This window comes from Schistocerca gregaria, chromosome 8, assembly GCF_023897955.1.
Source record: "Schistocerca gregaria isolate iqSchGreg1 chromosome 8, iqSchGreg1.2, whole genome shotgun sequence".
Taxonomy (NCBI): domain Eukaryota; kingdom Metazoa; phylum Arthropoda; class Insecta; order Orthoptera; family Acrididae; genus Schistocerca; species Schistocerca gregaria.
In genome coordinates this window covers 254,179,310-254,204,008 of record NC_064927.1, presented here as the reverse complement: position 1 = coordinate 254,204,008, position 24,699 = coordinate 254,179,310, and the positions used below count along the sequence as shown (strand labels likewise).

General features: G+C 41.0%; 1 protein-coding gene across 1 annotated transcript in view; it reads right to left on the bottom strand.

The window, feature by feature from the left end:
* Nucleotides 1–24,699, bottom strand: part of LOC126285431 (cubilin-like) — a 1,398,426-nt gene that overhangs the window by 1,279,971 nt on the left and 93,756 nt on the right. Inside the window, exon 4 of the mRNA XM_049984811.1 lies at nucleotides 22,871–23,017. Within this exon, the coding sequence (XP_049840768.1) occupies nucleotides 22,871–23,017 (147 nt within the window). The remainder of the gene's footprint in view (nucleotides 1–22,870; nucleotides 23,018–24,699) is intronic.

The following is a 24,699-nucleotide window of genomic DNA, read 5'->3' as shown; positions in this document are numbered from 1 at the left end:
ACTTTCTATCTGTTAGGAAATTTAAGGTATTTAATAATGACAGAAAACAGATTCACCCTTTAGACTGGATACAACAATTTGCTTTTGAATTTTCATCGGCACTGCCTGTAATGCAGAAACTAAAATCTATTTTCAGTGCGTAAGAGACCTCAGTGGATTCATTACACTTCGATGAATATGTGCCGTAGCGTGCACAGGGCCCCGAGCCGTAGTAGTGCTATTTCATCTTTAGTTTTCTGCACTGCTGCCTTCTCTTCTACTATCCTTTATATCTATTGAAACAGCTCTTCAACTATCGATCTATATAGGATTAGGTATGAGTAAAGAAAAGCTGATATGACAAGTTTTTACCGAAAGTGACAGTTTTCATTATACGCTCCAGAAATGATAACCACCAGAATTTTAATGACAAACAAAATTTTAATCACCAGTATACGCAAAATTATCAGCAATCGCAAACACATTTTGGGAACAATAGAGGGTTTTCACCGCAACAGCAACAAAGCAGCCGGTTAGCATACCAAACCAACAATGTAGTCTGCAAGGTGAACCAAGCTTTAATGTTTCGCCACCTACACATATAGCGTCGGCTCTACCAAATAGTAACGCACAGCAACAAAGAAATCACTACGTACAGAAAACACACCATTTCAACTCATATCGCAATGCGCCGTATAGCAACGATTATTATGACAGACGTAAAAGTAATGAGCACAGTTTTCAGCGTAACAGTCGGTCTTACCAGCAGCAGAATCATCGGCAACAACAGATTATCATGAATGAACCAGACAGTAGATATCATTCCGAACCTAATACGTCAGGGAGAAATAACAGAACAGTACAAATAGTGGAAATGCCACAGCATCCTCCCGCAAATAACAGCACGTCAGAATTTGACTAGATACAGCACAGATTGAACCTTCCAGCGATGTAAGCAATACTTTTTATACACAGACTCTTGTTCACGAAAATGTTATTACTTTTGATGACATCCGAGACACTCTTTGGCATGAAAAACCAATTATTCAAAAAACCATTTCCCACCTAGTCATTGAAGTAAATATTGGATCATCCACATTTTCAGCAGTAATCGATTCTGGATCACCTATGTCAGTTATAAATGAAGAAACCTTTAACGCATGTAACAAAGAGAATATTTATCCTACGTTACCATTAGGCAAAACTAAAGTAAAAGGCGCAGTATCTGGTAAAGGAGTAGATGTAAAATTACAGACACACTTATCATTTTGTATTGCAGGTCATACGTTCCACTCAAGTTTTTGGATTGTTCCCTTATTGACAACAGACGTTATGTTAGGTACGGATTTTTTGGTACAACACGACGCAGTTATTGACTTTCAAAATTCCTATTTAATGTTAAAGGATGAAAATGTACAACTGGCATTAGAATTTCAGCACTCTTTATCTGCAGAAGAACAAACAATTAATCGGACAGAGGTCATTTCTGCATCACGTAACATAAACTGTCATTCCACATTGTTCACAGATACGTATGTTCACAACTTCAATACACCAGACGAAGCCGACTATGACGTTATACAAATGTTTTCGGATAAGGTTAAACAGAGCAGTGCAAATACAGACGACGAACGTACGCAACTACGCAAAATTCTTTTACAGCAACCTCCAGTTTTTGATAACATCCCTGGTACTATGTCCGGTTTCATGTATGCATTTCAAGTAAAACAGCATGACACATTTAAAGCTAAACATTATCCTATTCCGTATATCCGAACACACAATATTGTAGCAGACACACTATCCCGTTCTCTCAGCAACAATCAGCAAGACATCGCAACCAACTTCTGCCAAGCAAATTCTAGCGTCATGTATATTCAACATGTCGCATTTGAAAATTTCATTTCATCGTCATTACGAGATATAGCACAAGAGCAGAGTAAAGACAAACGTATGGAAAGAAATTAAACACCTTTGGCAAGACAAGAATGACGTTACCATTAGAAACCATTACACGGTACGCAATAACATTCTGTTTCGCCGCTCTCAACCTGACAGCAACAACTGGTTATTATGTATTCCTGACGAGCTTGTTAACAAATTAATTTGGTATACTCATTTGAGTTACGCACATTATGGAGCCTGAAAATGTTCTCTTATACTGAGACAGAACTGTTATTTTGCCAACATGGAGAAACGTATTCGACGAGTTTTAGCGTCATGTAAAATCTGCCAGAAAGCTAAATCAGACACAACTTCACATATTCCTCCGTTACATCCCATTGTACCTGTTAAACTGAGACACATGGCCGCTGTAGACATTTTTGGACCGATTCCCAGAACTAATAGAGGTTTTTCTACATCTTTGTAGCTGTTGAACTCACTTCGAAATTTGTTACCTTCACTCCGTTGCGCAAAGCTACTGCTAAATCTATTTCGAATGCATTTGTAAAACATTTTTTTATTTCATGTAGGGCATGTATAGAAAGTAATTTCCGACAATGGACCACAATTTCGATCTGTATATGGACATGTATGTTACGAGCTAGAAACATTTCTCCGATCTATATATACAAGTATCACGCTTCTTCGAACCCTTGTGAACGACTGATGAAAGAAATTGGTAAACTTTGTAGAATGTACTGCCATAAAAGACATATTGATTGGGATACACACATACTCTCATTCTAGGATGTAATTAACTCCACACCAAATGAATGTACTATGCTATCTCCGACTGTTATATTGAAAAATGTCGATCCACCTAACAACATTAAAGAATTAGTATCCTTGCCTACATCTCGTTGACTACGCCACCATGAAATAATTTAGATTGCGCTCAACAACATCAAACGTGCCGCAGAGCGCCAGAGAAGACAGCAAAAACAGGTTTGTACACGCCGTGACTTTCACACTAGACAGTAGATATTAGTACACACACACTATTTATCCAACAGAGGAAAGAGTAGATGCAGTAAATTTGAACCTCTATACACAGGTCCATACAGAATTCGCAGCATTCCTCATCCCAATGTGGTTCATGTCGAAACTTTGAGAAGCAGGAAAAGCAAGGGCAATCACCATGTCTCCAATATTAAAACCTTTATCGCATGGACATACTTTATGATTTATCGCACTGTAATGCCATTCCCAGATATTTATATGACCACTTACTGATGATGATTATATTTTTTCTTGGCAAGTGCCCGGCAAGGTAAGGTTAGCAGGTCGCTTTTCTTGTCGTTATATATCAGACCGTGCACATTTTCGATTTTGTGTATGTATGATTGTTTTCCTATCGAAAGTAGAATTTTTGTCTGTATGCACTATGAAATGTTTAAGATGTAGCAAACACCAGTTGACATTGACATTTTGCATTATGATATCTCAACATCTTGACTATTTTACATTTTTTGCTACTACATTATGATACTGTGTGTACATTTTTTGCACTTGAGAACTGTCTATGTTTTTGACCTATTATGTTTTCTGTCATGCTATGCTGTATGCTTAATTATTTTACTAGAAACAAGTTTTTATTTAATGGGTATATGAATTAAATGCAAGATATTAATCCATATTCATCATTTTTCAGAAAGCAATACCATGTAAAAGAAATGAATTAAACATCCACAGTGATTTACTATAAAATGGAAATTTCACTATCAGAATGAAGGAAAGATAATGCAATATATTGTCATGAAGAGTAAATGGATCAGAATTAACAAGCATTAACCAGAATATACTGTACACATCGTATGATAGCAGTCTGGACTATTATTTTTCTTTCAGAATACAAGGCGATTGATGCAGACTGTCAGACAGAACTACAGATGTTAATTTTAGTGATGAAATATGCTAGAAGTAAGAAACTCTATACTATATGAAGTAATAAATGATAATGAATAGTTGTATGAAGTAAATGGTAATATGAATATGTATTATGAAGTGTCTGTTTTTTACAAATGATAATAAACAACGATGAAAAGTTATATGAAGAATATGTTATACGAATAATGAAGTTTTTCTTTGCAGGTGATGATAGTGATGAAGTTATGGTAATATGAATAATGAAATTTTTCTTTGCAGATGATGATAATATTTACTGTTGGTTAAGAGTATTTGTTGCAGTTCCTTCTGACAGTATGTCTTATGTCACATAGTGTAATGACTGAATGTTTTGGAAAAGACAGCTAGAGTACATACATATTAAGTACACGTTTCATTACCTGTTGATTCGAAGTTCACTATTTTTCAGCATAATATGCATTTCTTCTTTCAGCTCAATAATCCATTTTGTATTTTTTCCAGGAGAAGCTTTTCGTGACATAATATGCTATAAGTAGTTAGTTATTAAACCTGTTCTAGTACTTGCATTTTTTTACCCAGTTGTGTCTATTATTTATGAATGTGATCACATATACTGTACTTATTTCATAACCTTGCTACAGCTGACTCATGACGAATGACTTTAATAATCCTTATTTCCAGCAATAAGTCAAAAGCAAATATTTTCATGCCCCAGCAATTAATTATCGATCCCAGTGCAATGCATTGCTAGCAAAAAAAAAAAAAAAATTATTACGAGTCCCAACTATTACCAGTATACAACTAAATAATGCTACCAGTTTAAGATATATTTTTAGTCCTAAAGATAATGCAAATTTTCTGTATATTGATTCCATTATGTCTATGTGTTATTTGACTACCGACCTTGAGTAATAGTTCCAATGTCTTACATTTTAAATATGTCTTATGTCACTTACATGATATCATATATAAACACCAGTAGCTTGATGCTACACTCGATAGCTCCTGTTTTAAATGATGACTTGTGAATAACACTGAATAATGTTTTGTAACACTGTATGAATACTTTGTAACTGGCCAATGAATGCCACTGATTACTGTAATATGATGACTTATGCATAAATGCTATGCCATTAATTAAGTCTTGCTTTGAATGATGACTTCTGAATAATGCAGAAAAATGTTCAGTAACTAACCAATGAGTGCCAATAATTATTCAAATCGATTGATACACTAGTGTAATTCTATGATGACTAGCATAAGACTTAATGTGTCCTTCACCTTCTGACCCAATTACCAGCAATTACTGCAATATCCGTTTATCCTGTCCATCCTCATGATCATGGACGACTATATTGGTTTTCGCACTAATTCTACGTTGCTGTAAGAGTATGGATTCGACAAGAATATGGTGCTGACATATCAAGCTGTCTACCACCTTGAACGATGGAGATGTTATTATGGTCGTACTGTTTGGTGTATCTAATATACTACCAAAATGATAACACTGAATATTAATACAACATTTCAGTGTCTTGGCTACACTGAGAAAAACTTCAGGGAAGAGAATTTCAGATTGTCTCACTTGGTGTTGTGCTTCTGTAGAAAGATATGGACTTTCAGTGCAGCTACGTGCAACCTACTGTGCAACAACCATGATGCAATCCTTCCCATTCCTTTCCTAGTTTTTATAAAATGGTAAAGACTTATACAGTGCGTTTAAATTTTTGTAAAACGATAAAGACTTATACAGTGCGTGTGCACTTCATTTCATTTGTTAACTAGATCAGTTATCCTAAATGTGCTCTACAGAGCGTGTGCACTTTATTTCACTCCTTGATATATTTATTTGTTGTAAAAATGCTAAAGACTTATACAGTGAGTGTGCACTTTATTTCATTTCTCAATTTGTTTAAATACTTGTAAAATGGTAAAAACGTTTATAGTGTGTGTGCACTTTATTTCATTTGTTAATGTATTCCGTTCATGTAAATATGCTAAAGACCTCTACAGTTCATTTGCACTTGATGTCATTTGTTAATATATTTTGTACTCATTGCGTATATACTTTGTCATTTCTGAATATGTTTTGTACTCAGTGCATGTGCACTCTATTTAATTTCTTAATATGTTCTGCACTTATCAATAATGTATATACTCTGTGCTGTAGCCTTAGTAAACTAAATAGATTATAGAAAAATTTGTTGCTCATGGCAAGTCCATTTGACTCACCATCGCTGCCAAATTTTTGCCCCCCCCCCCCCCCCAGTGGAGGGTTATGTAAGAGGTCCATGATTAAAGAATTTGTTGCTAGTGCAGTCGAGCAGATGTAATTTCGATGGATTGCTCACGTGCTGCCTGTGATATGTAAGCTAGAAGAGAATCTGAGACCAAAGAGCAGTATTGACTGCATTAGGAACTTGTGTAGCAGTAGGAGTAAGTCGTTGCTGGCGAGCAGTCTGGTGTATCGTGTTGGCTGGGCCGGTCGTGTGCAGCGATGGTGGAGCCTGAGCGTTGTAGGATAAGGTAAAAGCAGCCTCGCGCATATGTAGTATTGTTACATCAAGTCCCATGTAAATGTTTTTAAAAAAATCTATTGGCCAGCATTGCACTTAGCTGCGCCAAGAAAATTTCTTATAGGAGCAGATATATACGCGTTATCCGGCGATCTAATTAAGGTAAGATTTTTCAGTTTATTCAGAATGATGTATCAGGGCCATGATGCAGCATTGCTGACGTCCAAAATTTACCAGGTTAAATTGACTGTCAATTATTGAAAGGTTATAAGTGACTCACATTTTTTTTACTGAGAGATTAGTCACATTTTATTATTAATATGTTACGCAATTTTCCTGTTGGTAGGTTTTACTGAATGTGAACGACATAATTATATTTTTTTTTACTGTTGAGAGGTTTAGGAATTTTTCTGTTTTGAGGTTACACTAAATGAGAATATTAATGAAAATATTTTATTTTGTGCGGAGGTTACAAGTCTAGTACATGATACTTGTAAAGCAGTGGAGAACGATGATACAGAAATTGGGAAGCATTCTGCTGTGTCAGTGGCTGGCATTGAAATTTCGGAACAGCAGGTAAAAATGCTAAAACTCATCTTGATATCAACTGCAGTGCATATTACAGTACATTATCCCATATCAACGGTGTCCTTCCTATTCTATCTGTCCACTTGTACACTGCTGATTACCACATAATATTGCCTGACACCACTTGCCCAGATGGAGAAAACCTTGGAGACTCCTCCTATTTCCATATGCTGCAATGCCCTCCACATGTTTTTTTTTTTTTTCGCCGGTAAGATAACAGTAACTCTGTTTAATTCTGCTAACTTGTGCATGTTGTGAACAGCACATTCCGGTATGTACATGACTGCAAAATGAGGAAACAATGCTCTTTGAAAGAGAACACCAAGTCATCTGCCACCCTGTGACTGTATAAGTCATCAGCTTTGCATAGCTGGTGAAAACACTCTACATTGACACAAGCTCTTCCAGTTTTCATATGTTGCGATGTCTTCCAAATTTTTGTGAATGAGAAACATTGCCTCTTTGTTGTATTTCTACCAACCTGTGTATTGTGGTAACTGCATAGTTTCCACCATGTGGTGTTCAGCTTTCTGTGAGAGCCAATGGATCGAACATGTTAAGCAGACCTCAATGTTATTGTAAAAAAAACAAAGCGAATGGTGCTGTACAAAGCTGTAGTCATACACTGCTTGGATATGTTACAGCTGAAAAAAACAATATATTAAACTGCTTATGAAGGAACAATAAAACAACCCTCTCTTGTGATTGATAATCCGCTGGATATGGTCTTCTTCTAGTACAACCGACAAGACTTTGTGCAGATCTGTGCAAGCTACTTCGACCACTGCATACCTGCTCCAGTAGAGCAATACATGTATAAGTAATACGCTCGATATCAACGTGCATATATTATTTGTTTTTCGATATATGGAAGAGAAAGTTGCATTAAAATCTTATAGGAGGTTCTGTTCCAAGGAGCCCTCTAATTGGTTAAAGTTAGGACATAGATGGTACTATCAAAACTACACTCCTGGAAATTGAAATAAGAACACCGTGACTTCATTGTCCCAGGAAGGGGAAACTTTATTGACACATTCCTGGGGTCAGATACATCACATGATCACACTGACAGAACCACAGGCACATAGACACAGGCAACAGAGCATGCATAATGTCGGCACTAGTACAGTGTATATCCTCCTTTCGCAGCAATGCAGGCTGCTATTCTCCCATGGAGACGATCGTAGAGATGCTGGATGTAGTCCTGTAGAACGGCTTGCCATGCCATTTCCACCTGGCGCCTCAGTTGGACCAGCGTTTGTGCTGGACGTGCAGACCGCGTGAGACGACGCTTCATCCAGTCCCAAACATGCTCAATGGGGGACAGATCCGGAGATCTTGCTGGCCAGGGTAGTTGGCTTACACCTTCTAGAGCACGTTGGGTGGCACGGGATACATGCGGACGTGCATTGTCCTGTTGGAACAGCAAGTTCCCTTGCCGGTCTAGGAATGGTAGAACGATGGGTTCGATGACGGTTTGGATGTACCGTGCACTATTCAGTGTCCCCTCGACGATCACCAGAGGTGTACGGCCAGTGTAGGAGATCGCTCCCCACACCATGATGCCGGGTGTTGGCCCTATGTGCCTCGGTCATATGCAGTCCTGATTGTGGCGCTCACCTGCACGGCGCCAAACACGCATACGACCATCATTGGCACCAAGGCAGAAGCGACTCTCATCGCTGAAGACGACACGTCTCCATTCGTCCCTCCATTCACGCCTGTCGCGACACCACTGGAGGCGGGCTGCACGATGTTGGGGCGTGAGCGGAAGACGGCCTAACGGTGTGCGGGACCGTAGCCCAGCTTCATGGAGACGGTTGCGAATGGTCCTCGCCGATACCCCAGGAGCAACAGTGTCCCTAATTTGCCGGGAAGTGGCGGTGCGGTCCCCTACGGCACTGTGTAGGATCCTACGGTCTTGGCGTGCATCCGTGCGTCGCTGCGGTCCGGTCCCAGGTCGACGGGCACGTGCACCTTCCGCCGACCACTGGCGACAACATCGATGTACTGAGGAGACCTCACGCCCCACGTGTTGAGCAATTCGGCGGTACGTCCACCCGGCCTCCCGCATGCCCACTATATGCCCTCGCTCAAAGTCTGTCAACTGCACATATGGTTCACGTCCACGCTGTCGCGGCATGCTACCAGTGTTAAAGACTGCGATGGAGCTCCGTATGCCTCGGCAAACTGGCTGACACTGACGGCGGCGGTGCACAAATGCTGCGCAGCTAGCGCCATTCGACGGCCAACACCGCGGTTCTTGGTGTGCCCACTGTGCCGTGCGTGTGATCATTGCTTGTACAGCCCTCTCGCAGTGCCCGGAGCAAGTATGGTGGGTCTGACACACCGGTGTCAATGTGTTCTTTTTTCCATTTCCAGGAGTGTACATTGGCTGTATCTACTCTCGTCCAATCATGACTGCTCGTATCGTCACAATTGCATATTTAAAAATTTGGTGTTACCGTATGTTCTGTGTTATTTTGTACTTCGTAAACTCTAATTAAAAAGTGACAGCACTCGAATTATAGGTTTTTTCTCGACATTTGTGTAGATTGATGAAACAGGCTGTGATGACCAAACTGCTTGTAAAACTAGAATGCGAGAATCTGTTGCTGTTTTGGAAGATTGTCTGCTGGATGTAAGAAATTTTACACACAGTTCTGTAGAGGGGGCATATGGAGCAAAAATGTCAAATGTAAGCAAGCAGACTGTATTTGGTTTTGATGTAATAGAAGTGGGAGAGATATGGCTAAAATCTTGTAGGATATTCTGCAACAAGACAGGTTCTCACGATTTATTTTGTAACATCAGTGTGATACAGCTTTGCATTGGTAAAACAGGACTTGCGATGGTGTACAAAATAGCAATGTCCTCTTGAATTATAGCTTATTGTTGTCAATCATAAAATGATTGTGTTTTTTCCGACATGTGAATAAATGGTGTGAAAGGTTGTATTCTCTAATATCATTTCATATGTCTGAAATACCTGTAATACATATGTGCTGGACAGTTTATTAACAGACACTGATTTGAACCTGAGGTCATGTAATTTGTCCATCAAGCTGAAAGAAATTGCTTATCATAGTTTTTTTCTATATAGTTTAAGCTCTCGCTTTTTTTTACTTGGATGATGGTTTCGAAATAATGAGGATGTTCTGTGGTGATCGGTAGTTTTTGCAGCAAAATGGTGGAAGTTTTTTCCCAGTTTTACACAGGCTGGCCATGTGCCAAAAAAATGGTTCAAATGGCTCTGAGCACTACGGGACTCAACTGCTGTGGTCATTAGTCCCCTAGAACTTAGAACTACCTAAACCTAACTAACCTAAGGACATCACACACATCCATGCCCGAGGCAGGATTCGAACCTGCGACCGTAGCAGCCGCACGGTTCTGGACTGCGCGCCTAGAACCCCGAGACCACTGTGGCCATGTACAGGGGGTGAATAGCCCGACCTCTGACTTTCATTAATCTGTAAATGGCGGCAGTGCTCTTTGCTGGATATCGCGAAATATTGAATGCAAATTGTATCCTGCAGTCGAATGTAAAAACTATACCGACTTTGCTTATAAAATAAAAAGAGAATGGACTGCACTTATTTTCGTGGGAAAAGGACATTTATTGTCATCACAACTGTGTTTTCCTTTTTAAAATATGCTCTATCATAAGAGATGTGTTAACGTTAAATACACTTGTTACAGTGGAGTGTTTTCGCATTCAGAATGGCAGACCCTTACAGGGGAGTGTGTGATCACCTTAGGCAGCTGTGTCCCAACCTGGGGGTGGAGTGTTGGGCGGGGCACTGCTGCTACATTGTAGATTAACAAGTAAGGTGCACTTGGGGTGGCCCTCATTTATCTCATATTGTTTAGCTGGCTTTACATCCAAAGGGGTGATGCTTGGACCGTCACCTCAAGAAAGCCAGTGACTGAGCTCATTGACCAGGAGGATGGTGGTAGGCTCCAAAGCAGAGTGTGGTTTGCAGAAGTGGTAGCAGTTGGCTGTTTGAAAAGGACTGTGTCTGCACTGTAGCTGGAAGGAGGGAGGGTGGGGAGGGATGAGGATAGGTAGGATTGCAAGTTCTCGGCCGTACATCGAGGGAATGCACATTCAACTGCTGCCCCTCCGCAATTTTCTGGGACAACGATTTTCACCATTACATGTGCTGGATTATGACCCATTGATCATGAGTGATGTTTTTTTTTCACAACAATTTCGATGTGTAACTACAACAGTTAAACGTTTTGCATCAGTTGTGGTAGCATGTAGTGGCTTCGATTACTTGCACTGCAGGGTGATTGTCGAACATGTGTCTATAGTGAACTCTGATGTAAAAAAGTGACAGATACAGTTCTCAGCTGTATGCTTACAGATAACAAACTTATTATACCCCTCTCTGTCCAACACCAGCATCTCATCAGTTGAATATACTTCCCACCAAAAAAATATGGATAATACCACCCACTTCATTTTATTTCCCTACAGCTTGTAGGTGAAGGGTAGAATTTGAGTATGTCTGCCACTAGTGGTACTGTGAAATTTTTTTCCCAGCAGGATAACATCAGTTGTATGGCATCGTCAATTTTTGAGGCTTATAGCGATTTTAGGCACTCCTTATGTAGCGATATGTTTATAAATGTGTAAACAGGACCGATGTTTATGATTAATAACGTAATTTGGACCAATCTTTGCTTTAGTTATCGAACCAAAGTAAATAAAATACTCTAACCTAACCTTCCTCTCCTAGATCAGAATACTTCCCATGTGTTTGTGGTGCACTTGGGTTCTTCATCCAGAAGGACTCACGTTTGAGTCCCAGAAAGGCCACAGCCATTTTTAATTTCCCGCCACTTCCTGGGTAGGTGTGGGCCGGGACATTAGTGCAACCCTTGGACAAAGAAATTCCCACCATTTTCGAATTTCCGCTAAAATTCAAATTTCCCGCCAACATTCGAAATTCCCGCCAATAGTGTAGGTGGAGGAGTGGTAGGGGGAGGATTGTGGAGTGGTAGGGGATAGCGGACCACGTGCCAGCTGAGTAAAGTGCATGATGTGTGTGGAGGCAATTAATTGATCAATTTAATTAAAATTGTGCTCAGGCCGCTCTTACCCTACTACTGACATGCAGCCATAGCACGTCCACTTTGCGGTCTTGTAAATCATAGTGGAACATGTCTAGATCTAGTGTTTCAAGACATTCTCCATAAGAATAGAGAAGTATCTCATAGTTCGTCTCGTGCACCCTGACTCCCAAACAGGAATAACAATGTGTGGACTTCACTGCAGTGTAAACCATAGACAGGTTTCCTGGAAGAAGCCATCACAGGTGTCAAGACTTGGTGTTATCAATAAGAACCTACCATAAAATGGCAAAATGCAGAAATTTACACATACGGTTATCAGAAGTGTGTGTGTTGTCCTTAGCGTAAGTTAGTTTAAGTTAGATTAAGAAGTGTGTAAGCTTAGGGACCGATGACCTCAGCAGTTTGGTCACATAAGACCTTACCACAAATTTCTAATTTTTTTTGTTGTACTCAAAATGGGGGAGACTGTTTAGAGCACCTGAAGCATTAAAAGCAGTAACTTAACTTTCCTGTCTTTTTTATTACTCCAGTTTGGAAACTATTCAGACTGACGGACTTATAATAAAAGCGCAAAATTATGAGTTTGGCAGAGAGTGTAAAATGGCAGAACAGGAATGGTTCGCAGGGAAATCGAAAGCCTTAGAAGCATGCATGAGTACAGGAATGATAGATGCCTCTAATTTAAAACTTGGGAGGAAGGACCTCAGATTACACTGCAATACATAAAGCAGAGAAGGATGAAACATGAAATGAGTTGACAGGGTGTGTAGGGAAAAAAAGACAATGCTTAGCCTGCTATGCAGGATGGCAAGATGGTCACTTTTCAAGAGGAAACCCCTCACTGTTTAGATTCTGTGGAACGTCGAACTTCGAAAAAGGCAACATCAAAATTTCTTCATATTGAGTTTGGTATCCTATACACTACAGTAGCAATCAGTTTAAGATGAATACATGGACTTCGTCTAACAGCCTTTCCATGCATATGATGAATATTCATGTAGTCCATCAGCATCGTTATAACTGAGTAGCTGTGTCTTTTACCAGTACAATAACATTGCTAACAGCTTTATATTACCAATATTCTTTTATCGAAATGACTGATATGCATGCTACTGCTAGATTGCCAGCCCAATACCTATCCTCTTTATATGCAATTTATTATTAATAACTTTACAAATTATTGTACATACTGATATTACAACACAAAGGCCTGTCGCCATCTTAATACCCCAAATCATTAACAGGCTACTGTTCGCGATTACTTTTTGTTCATTATTTCTTGTGCATGCAACAGCTGTTTGAAGTACTAAAAATTACAGTGCTTACATAGTGTGAGGAAGGATATTTCGAAGTTTCTCTGTTATTGAATGACTATTTGCTCTGCATTTTACATCATTTTTACTACATTTTTATCATAGCCGAACCAATGCTTGTTTGCTTCTTGTTCGTCACATTTTCAGCTTTCAGCTCGTATGCGCAACATTTTTAATGTTCACGTTTGCAAAAGACTTACCTACGTGCATGAGGCAAGAAGCAAGGCATGCTATCATATCATGTGTATGTCAACTAAGTGAACTATTATTAAATTATCGAAGAAAAAGAACTCCATGCAGAATGGAGTTATTGTTTTATTACATTTTCAGTGCATTAAACTCACTGTGGTTTCCACATCTTCTCATTATGAAATCTTACCTTTGAAGTGTCATTAAGTAGTAGTAGTAGTAGTAGTAGTAGAGGGGTTTTGGGCACACGACTGTCATTAGGTGTGCGTCCAGTAATAGCAATCTACAGAGTAAAAAAAGATGTGAGTTTCAAACATCTTTCAGCGTTGTGGAGTGCTTTAAATGTGATTAAGGTCTATTTGATTCTTTTCCCGGAATATTTCTCGACAATAACTCTGTTAACTTTTCAAGAATAACCAAACATAGCACAGTTGGAATGTTTATCCATTTTGATTATCTGCTTATTTTATTTTTAAATTTCACGCTGAGGTCTTCACAGTAACAGGGCGAAGAAAAATTTATGTACTCTGATTTCGTCGCGCAATTCCTCACATACTAACAATACAAAAAGTCTCTCAAAATTTCATCCTGCACATATCGCGGGAAGTAAGCGGACTTTACAGGTTGGCACTCTGTCATCAGTGTAATCAAATGAACCGTTAACTACCTTTGTGAGGAAGTATTAGTAACGGTGTGCGGTTAGTGCAGTGGAGAGCGCTTAGGGTTAGAATGCAGGAGGTCAGAGGTTCGATTCCGCAGCGAGCATTATTTTTTATTTTTCTTTGCTGAAAGTAGTCTGCGTGGTACGGTATCTGGCGTCTTAATCGTCAAACAGTGATTACAGTGGGTCTTCTATGAAACAGAAATGGAAGTACAATTGTTTTCATTGGTCACCTTTTAAAGTAGCATTTTGCATGTTGCGGATGTGAACTGCTTCGTACTATTGCATCTACTAGCTTCCAAACTTTTTTTACGAAACTTCTTCCCTGAGAGGCACCATCGATAACTACCAACTATTATTTTTGTCACATTCAGCTCCATTACATTTCGTTACGGCCTTAAGGCACCGATTGGTCGAGCAACGTGCTTTCCAAATAATTTCGGTGGTACCATTTGGAAGGATACACAGGGAACATGTTTGGAGTCTACTAGATGCAGTGGCGCGAAACAATTCGAATCCATGACTTGCAATAAAGGCTCCTTTAAAAGTTGACCAATGAAAACTATTGTAATTCCACTTCTGTGTTCATATTACATAATTGCAAATGGTTGTAGAAGACCAATTCTAATGGTTGTATGACAAATAAAACGTCAGATACCGTACAACACAGAACACTTTTAGCATATAAACATAAATGAGCGTCGACCCATAGTCGAACCCTCGACCTACAGCATGCTAACCCAAATATTATCCACTGCACCAACTGCTAGGCGCTACCAGACCTGCCGACAGAGGTAGCTACCGTACATGTAAATACAAGTGTTGGCAGGTTCCCAATCTTTAACGTCCATTTACTGCCTGAAATATGCCCAGGCCGTAATTTTGTGGCAGACATTATACCATGCTTTGTGAGCTACGTGTACCAACAGTTAGTTAGTGACTTGGTTAGTTAGTTTCATGAAACATGTGTCATTTGCACGATAAATTATAATGATGTGCTATGACTCATTATGTACTGACACGAATTTTTTTTCTAAATTTGCCTCCTTGCTGATCATTAATTGGTTTCTTCGTTTTCTAATCAAAGACAGTCATACAGGATTTGTATAAAAAGTAATGAGACTGAGCTTGTGAATCAAAATTTATTGTAGATATCGCTACAACCACTTCGTATGCTTCAATGTATGACCCTTGAGAGTCAACAAACCCCCTGCATGCGAGACTTCCATGCTTCAAACATTACCATGAATGCTGAGTCCGGGATGGCCTTCAAAGCTCTCATCATGGCGGTTAGGACCTCTCCACAGTCTCATGATGGTGTCCTTTCAGGGTCGTTTTTAGTTTGGGAGAAAAAAAAGACTTGTTGGGCCACATCGGGACTGTAAAGGAGGCGTGGGGGGGGGGGGGGGGAGCAGGAGGGGGAGAATCGTTAGAATCCCTTTCTTGGCTAGGTAGCTGGCCACCATGAAGCAGGTGTGACTTGGTGTGTTGTCATGATGCAGTTTCAAATCAGTGGTCATTTCTGGCTTCATGCAATGGACCCTAGCTTTCTGTCTCTTGAGCATTTTACAATAAAAACCACCAATGACTGTTTGGCCTTGCCGCAGAAACTCATGATGAACCACGCCCCTGATGTAGAAATATACTATCAGCATGGCTTTCACCTTCGATTTGCTCATGTGAGCCCTTTTTGGACATGAGGATGCTGCGGTGTGTCACTCTGCATTCATGCGCTTTGCCTTAGGGTTGTAGTGAAACATCCAGGTTTTGTTTCAAAATGGTTCTGAGCACTATGCGACTTAACTTCTGAGGTCATCAGTCGCCTAGAACTTAGAACTAATTAAACCTAACTAACTTAAGGACATCACACACATCAATGCCCGAGGCAGGATTCGAACCTGCGACTATAGCGGTCACTCTGTTCTAGACTGTAGCGCCTAGAATCGTACGGCCACTCCGGCTGGCCCAAGTTTTGTCTCCAATGATAATGTTACCTAAAAATTCTGAATCAGCTTCAAGACTCTGGAGAATTTCTTGTCAGGTGTCCACACACGCTTGCTTTTGAATGTCTAACAAAATCTTCAGGACCCTCTTGGCGCAGATCTTCGTCATCGACAGTTCTTTGGTGATGATGTTGTGCACTGTCATTTCATCAAGTCTGAGATCGTTTGCTATCATGCTGACACTCATCTCATGGTCAGTGTTCAATAAAACGCGGACACGGTCGATGTTTTCGTAAGTTTTACTGATTGACGGGCGTTCAGAGCTGTCCCCGACGTCAACTCTGTACTGGTCCACTTTAAAGCTCTTCACCCAACCGAAAATATGGGCTTTTGACAGGCAATCATCAACACATGTCTCACGTTTCCGTACCCGATTTTCCTAGTTTCACACAAAACCTGGTAGTGTAACGTTGCTCGATCGTTTGCCGCATGTTGCGCCACGACTGACGACTTTGTGACATGTCCACTCAATGCACGATGCTGCCGAGACAAGAGCCCGCAGGATACTGGCACGCCGCGCGTTTTAACCCAAACAACCCCCGCCACCAGTTGCCCTGGGAGAGCGCGCCCTGCGAAGAACAGTTACTTCATCAAGAAATCAGTATCATTACTTTTTATACAAACCCTGTATGTTAGTCAGCAATTCCTACCCATCACTGTTTACACATAACAGTAACTGATAATTTTATGTGGATGCCGGCCTTTTGGACCGAGCGGTTCTAGGCGCTACAGTCGCAGGTTCGGATCCTGCGTCGGGCATGGATGTGTGTGATGTCCTTTCGTTAGCTAGATTTAAGTAGTTCTAAGTTCTAGGGGAGTGATGACCTCAGGTGTTAAGTCCTATAGTGCCTAGGGCCATCTGAACCATTTTTTCTTTTGTGGAGTAAGGGGAGTTGTTAAAGAGAAATGTTTTCTGTTTAGTTTCACTTGCTGTCTGTCAGACATTTTACATCAACGGGTAAGTACCCAAAACTTTTCGTTGCAGCATTGTGAATTCCTGTTTGTGCTACAGGCAACCTTGATGTAGCGTAACGAATGTCATTTTTTCCTTCTGGTATTGTATATAATTATGTGCATCATTGTTCCTGTTGAAGTGCAGTGCATTATTTACAACAAACTTTGTGAGGGAATAACTGTATAGTGAAATTGATAGACTGCTACTCACACGCCGAGCAGCAGTCAGTAACGACGAAAAGAGAGTCCACATAAATTTTCAGTCAAGGCCTTTTCCAGAAAGGAAACGAAGCGCACATACACGTTCATGCAATCATACACACAAAACTCAAACACACACGAGCGCTGTCTCTGACTCTTCTAGCTAGAATCTTTGTTAAAGGGGGAAAAAGGTGACCAATGAATAATTATCAGCTGGAGGAATTTAGGTTATGAGATGCTACCCCAACAATCTCCGTGATCACGTAGCCATTTGTTGTGTGGGAATGAGACCGTTGATACAGAATGGCTTGGACGTCGGAGCGTTTGCAATTTGGAAATCCATGAAAAACACTGGAGGAAGGAGAATGAACGGACACCGAGTAAAGGAAGGGAAATCTGATGTCAAATGCCGGCATGAGTGGCCGAGCGGTTCTAGATGCTACAGTCTGGAACCGCGCGACCGCTACGTATCAGGTTCGAGTCCTACCACGGGCATGGATGTGTGTAATGTCCTTAGGTTAGTTCGGTTTAAGTAGTTTAAGTTCTAGGGGACTGATGACCACAGCAGTTGAGTCCAATAGTACTCAGAGCCATTTGAACTACACTGGTGACATGTGATGACCGCGTCTGGGTGCATTTACTCGCCATACAACCGCACTTGTAACTATGCAGTAACAGTGCAGCCAGTTTTGGACTCCGGAGCCCTACAGTTACCGTGAATAGACAGTGACTTTCCTGCTAATTGGTGTTACAAGCCGTGCCACAACACCGTGCAAAGAAGTGCATCTCAACAGCCTACACTTAAATTAGAGGATGTAATACACAGTATCATGTCCCAACAGTGCACAATGTCATCCTACTACCTCAACAGTGGCGTCAAACATTCACTTTCTCGAGTGTAGGTGCTGTATCTAACACATTTCTATCATTTCCAGTGTTTCTTGCCTCTTGGACTGTGCAGTGTTCCAATCCATTTTACCCATTTGAGTATGATATGTCTACAACATCAAGAGTCTCAAACCTCATGCCTGAGTGATGGCACGAAACACACATTTTTGTCCAGTGTGAATGAAGTTCCTACCGCATCCACGATTTTTCCAGAATTTTCCATGTAGCAGAATGGCTAATGACCCGATTTGTTTTCCTCGTCATGCCGACCACACCGCACACATCTACAGTTCCGTCGCCTGCACTGCAACAGTTGATATGGCCAAGTGAATTTTTAGCTGATAAAGCTGCTGCTGCGTCCACCATGCTGTGTTTCTTTTGCTGGCTCTGTTTGCACTCTGGCCTACACTGCACCAACGATCTCGGGGCTACTCATTTACTTTACATTCAACATTCAGGTTTCCACTGTTCTGTGCCTATCAAACCACCATGTGGTTTGCCATCATAGCTGCACATAATGGTGGTAAATTCGTCACATTCCTGAGCCACCTCGCTGAGCAGGTGGACTTGATTAGCGACTTATTTTTCACGACACCCTCAGTGAACATGGCAAAGTCTCTGCTGCTCCAGCACCTGTGGCAAACACTGGAACAACAGGTCAAACAGATTACATATAAAGAAGCCATTGGTAAAACGCTCCTTCACTTCTGAACGCTGGTGAATACAAATCTATTTCCTGACTGGGTTCTGTGCACTTTGTGGGTCGTGCAACAATCATCGCAGGTGCAACTCGCATTGATTTCGCCTGAACAGGAACCCTTCAATGTGAAACTACGTCTTGCAGATGGAATACATGCCAATGGCCAGCACCGACAGTCGTCAGTTCTCCAGGCAAGTTGCTGACTTGTGGCTACCTCGTCATCTCACCTGCCATGTCGCTGTTGAGGCTGCTACAATGCCAGCTGCCACAAGGAACAATGAATTCGATGTGTGGACACACAACTCTGTCTACCTGATAACACAGTCTCAACTATGTTCCCACCCACACCACCATGCTACAGTTGGTTTCATTCTCAGTTTGGGGATGCAGTGCACAACTGTCAGCCATCGTGTACGTTCCCAAACTTCAGCAATGGTCCACAGTAGGCACACTGGGTCCCTCTCATCAGTCAAGTCACATCCACATACAGAACACTCGTGACATTCAAACACCATGGCCATGACGTTCCCCAACTGACACGCCCCCTCCACTGCTACCTTGCATGTTCAACATCACATGGTGAACAACACTAAAATCACAATGTACAACTTAAATATCATCAATATCGAACTGGGTTCTGATGACTTGCTGCCATGGGCCTTCTTCATTGCCAGTACTGCAGAACCTATCCATGGTCCAGGTTTTTATGACACTACTGGCTGCTACCAGATGTGGACTCATGGTGTTTCACCTTGGCAGGATGGCAGTCAACCCATCATTGGTGTCATCAGTGACAAAATCCCTCACCTGGCTGGGGATCTCTATCAGTCTCTGCTAGACCTCTCGCCGTTGATCCTGGAAAACACCTCTTCCAGTACCACACCATTCTCGATCAGATTCAATCTAGACTCAATATTTTAACATATGCCCCATCAATGTTCGTATGTGTGATGGAAACAACAACCTTCGCTGACTTATTGCTCAGTGAGCGCCACAATGCAGGACGCATGACGCGATTTTCCAGATTTACGTGGATGACAAGTGCCCCCACCATCACTGAACTGAACCTATGAGGCATAAATGTGGCATTTTCTCGTCAGAGCCATGCTGTAAGTTGCAGTCTGACTCAACCAGCTCACTGGGTATCATACACAAGGTAAGTGAAGTGCCACTATCAAATATAGTGCATGGACCTTCCGGTACAACTGACATGCCAGCCTCATATATCCTTACACCTTACGACCCTTGTGCACAGTGGTATCTATAACAGAACTGTACAGCAGATCGTCATCACTCCTAGTCTGCCTGTTTGATGCTGATTTCATTGCCTACCTCCACATAAGCTACGTGCAGCAAAGACCATTGTAGATGAAGTATTAAAAGCAAGGATTGTGCTCCCATTCAACAGTGCATGTGCTTGAACCATTAAATTCGTTCAAAAGAAAGATAGTACTTCACATTTTGTGAGGTGATTACAGAGTTTTAAACTCGTAGACCACAACAGAAAGTTACAAGATTCCTAACATGCAAGACTTTTCACATTCTCTCATGGGTGCATCGATTTTCAGTATGTTAGACTACAAGAAAACATACTTACATATTACTTTGGGTGTGTAGGACATTCCAAAGACCATTATCATTCCGACGTTCGACGTTTTTGAATTTCTGTTCATGGCGTATGAACTCAAAAGCGTGGCACAAACTTGGCAGCGTTTTATCTATGGCATCCTGATCAAACTGCCCTTCTGTTACCCATATTTCGAAAGTATAATCATTTTCTCCACCACACCAGAAGAGCACGAGAACCACTTCAAAATAGTTTTCAGCACGCTATCACAGAACGAAGCTATCATGAGGTTACATCCATAGGACACCTCGTTGACGTCAACAGTATCCACCCCACTCCCAAAAAACAGTAGCAAATCAGAATGTTACTACCAGCCATGGAATATATATTATGACGTTTCTTAGGGATGATGAACTTCTAGAACGCCACCTCCCTAATGTGCCACCACCCATTTTCCTCTAACTGAGGTAATGTTGGGTAAAAATAAAACAAGCAAGCACTGGCTCGAGTAGAATCGATGTATGTAACAAACATTCGTTATCATCAAAGATGATCTCATCAATGCTACTACTCTAACCCACCCTTCCCCAAATGTTTATCTTTCAATCACCATGGATGAAAGCGACTATGCTATCAGGGGCGTTCTACAACAGGAACTTTCAGGTGTTACCCAACCCCTGCGCTTCTTCTCACAGAAAATGTCTAATTCCCAATGAAAATCATCTGCCCTCGACTGTGAACTGCTTGTGGTGTACGAAGCCTTGCATCACTTTTAGGATGATGCTGAAGGCCGACCTCTCGACATCTACAGAGATCACCATCTCCTTGTGGATTCTATCAAAAAGCCATCAAATGATTGTGCACCCTGGTGGTCCTGTCACATGGACAACAGGCCACAGAGCATTGAGCTGGTCGAAAGCTGGCCCTAAACTCTCAAGGCCATGACGAATCGTGGAGTGGGGCCCCTCTGTGAGTTTTGTAGCCTATAAAGAAGACCTTGCAGAAATCTTCTATGGTGATTTTATCACTCAAACTCTCCTCCTCCAATGACTCTGATCTCCCAACACTAGTCACTGCATGCACCAGCATTTAGCCCTTTGTCATTAGCCTCATGCTCCCACATCATGCTCCATGCTGACACCATCTAGCCTGCTCTACACCTCCCTCTGCATTCTGGCACTTATAAAGTTCTTTGACGTGGTATGAACACACTCCACCATCTCCATCAACAGATTAAAGGCGCCACGTGGGCGCTATCAGATGCAGACGGCACCAAGCTTATGCCTAATTCACCTTCTTCAGCACCAAGCTTATTTAACACTTTCAAATTCAATACTGTCATCCATGGTTTCCTCCTAGAACACATCTCCGTCAAGTTAGTCAGCGACCACCTCATCGTTGATGGCCATCAAAATGACTGTCATTTGGAGAATGGATCTATTGCATGCCAATTTTCTCACACCATCCCACTGCTTTCCAGTATCAATGCAGCCAGACTCATGTCGCTCCTCACAATATCCTGCACATCACAGCACTGAAGATAATACCCCTTCCGTTCCCTCTTTCAAATCAGACTGCAAATGACTCAGGCCATCATCCTGACCCCACATCTCATGGTCTTGTCCACGATACTAGGTGACACTCGTACATTAGCTTTGGATGACCGCGCTGTGTGCCCTAACACCTGTAAGATTAGCACCTTACAGTCATCCATCAATTACAGCCGATTTCTCCACAGCATGTCACAACCTGAAATGCATCACTTGCACTCTGCTGTGCAACCACCATGCATGGCCACAAGCAGCACTCCAGCACAACAATGCTTGATGTTCCTCAGCTCTTGCCACACTCCACACAATGAAGGGAGGGCAGGGCTCTGTCTGGACACGACTAATAACACCGCTACTGTGAAGGAAAAATACCTCTCTCGTTGCTGGCATTAGTGTATTGTGTGGACTCTCATTAGTTTAACAGTCTACTCTATAACTTGTAATGTGCCAGTTGTATTTCATATATGCTCTTATGCTCAATAATAAATCGTAATCCATACAAGTCAGATGTGTGTTGACTATGTTTCTTACCCACCTCTATGGCTAAGAATTACAAAGATATTATAATCTTCATTTGATGAATGGCATTAGACTTTTGTTAGTCAATGAACAGAGCTCTGTGAGAGTTTTAAACGCAGTCAGTACTTACAAACATTATGCCATGACATGTGTAATGGAGAGTCTTATATGTCTGACAATGCATATATGCTGCTTGCATATTTTTGCTATGCCTAATGATATAATACTTTCAAGATACATAACGCTACAGAGACAACATATTATGTATAGTAATATGTGAAATAATGATTAATGTTTTCCTAATTTAAAGAACTTGATAGAAGGACTACACTTCCCGAAACACTCACCGTGCTGGTAGTGGTCATGTTTTGTGTCTCGAGCATGGCAACACGCCTCAGCAGACCGTTCGGCCCGTTAATGGCGTCATTCAGCTGTGACAGAAGGGATGAGCCGTCCGGAGCACCAGGCCTGCGGTTGCTGCTGCCGTTCACTGCCTGCAACGCAAAAAGAGAAGAGTAAACCTTAGCGAAAATCATACCGTCCCCAAACAAGTCTCTGTTATGGTGGTGGGACCTAGGCATTAGAAGTATCTAGGTAAGACCAGGTAGTACTTCACATTCAGCGCCCTAATATGTTTATTTGGTTAACAGCAGACTGTGTACTGTGGGATTGACTACCTTTACATGTGCACAATGTTTTTGCTTCTTGGAACAGTCTTCAGGAGCAGTTTAGTCTACTTTGGAAAGTCGATCTCTCCAACATGTTTCTTCTTATTGTGTTGTAAGACAGAGTCTAGTAATGTGTGGGTATGTGTGTGTGTGTATGCGTATGTGTGTGTGTGTGTGTGTGTGTGTGGCAGAGAGAGAGAGAGAGAGAGAGAGAGGGAGAGAGAGAGAGAGAGAGAGAGAGAGAGAGAGAGAGAGAGAGAGAGTTTTCCTTTTCTGTAAAACCTTACTCTCAAAGTTCTGCAATATGAAATATCATCTTTCCCTCTTTCTAAGCTTATCTCAATCCTTGGGTAATGTCTGAGTTTTTTAGTTTTTAGTATAGTAAATAGGAAGTTGTGATACACAAAATTGAAATTTAAAACGTTGCGATGGTCCTGCAGTGATTGGTAGTGAAAAAAGAGTGAACATAGCAGCCTTATTTTTTTACACTGTTAATAAATTCTTTACAAAGTGGTATTGTACACAAGGGGTAATCTGAAGGAGATTTCGCTGCTCTAAACAGACTGGTAAGATGTTTGAAAGGAGCGAATTTTCAATTCCCATCTGGCCATCCTCATTTAAGTTCCATTAAATTTCCCCAGGAAAATTACAGGATGGTTCCTTCTATAAGGCTGCGGCCAACTGCCTGTCCCATACTTGTCAAACTAGACCTGCAAGTATGAATAAAACTACTTCTGCAACTACTACTGCCACCCATTGGGCATATGGTGTGACATGTCACAAATAAAATTAGGTTTGGCCATGATCTTTGAGGGACTTGCACTTGATGTGTGGAATTTTTTTTTAGTTGTGATTTTCTTTTATGTTATTACTATTAAATTATATTGTACAAATTAATATTTTTCAGAATGCCTTATTAGAGTTGATAATCATGTGAATGGATCATATGACCTGATTTAGATACACAGGAAGGAATACAATAAATGAATAAATAGTGGCAAATATTGCTTCTCAGAGCGAATATGTGTCTAAAACTTTACAATTTTTTGAGAATAATGTTGCGTTACTACTCAGAACGAATACGTGTCTAAAACTTTACAATTTTTTGAGGAGAACAATGTTTCGGAGCTAGATGAGGATCTGACCCCCATAATACAAAAAGAAATTAGGCTAGCCATTAACAGTGCTACGCATTTGCTCAAACCCTTCCACAAAAACCAACTTATTATAATCAATCCACAGGCCCCAAAATTTGCATACCCATTTTAAAGTGCATAAAAGTCACCATCTGATACATTCGATTGTGAACAATGCATATCATGAGGTTGCAAGGTTTCTTGATGAAACAATAAAAAATTCTTTGTTTTCGAAATAATTATTCTGTTGTTAATAGTCAAAATCTAGTCAGTAAAATCAAAGATCTGCAGTGCACCCAAAATACTAAATTCTTTTCAGTAGACATTAGGAATCTAATACCTGTTCAAACAACCACTGACAACCTTATGTGC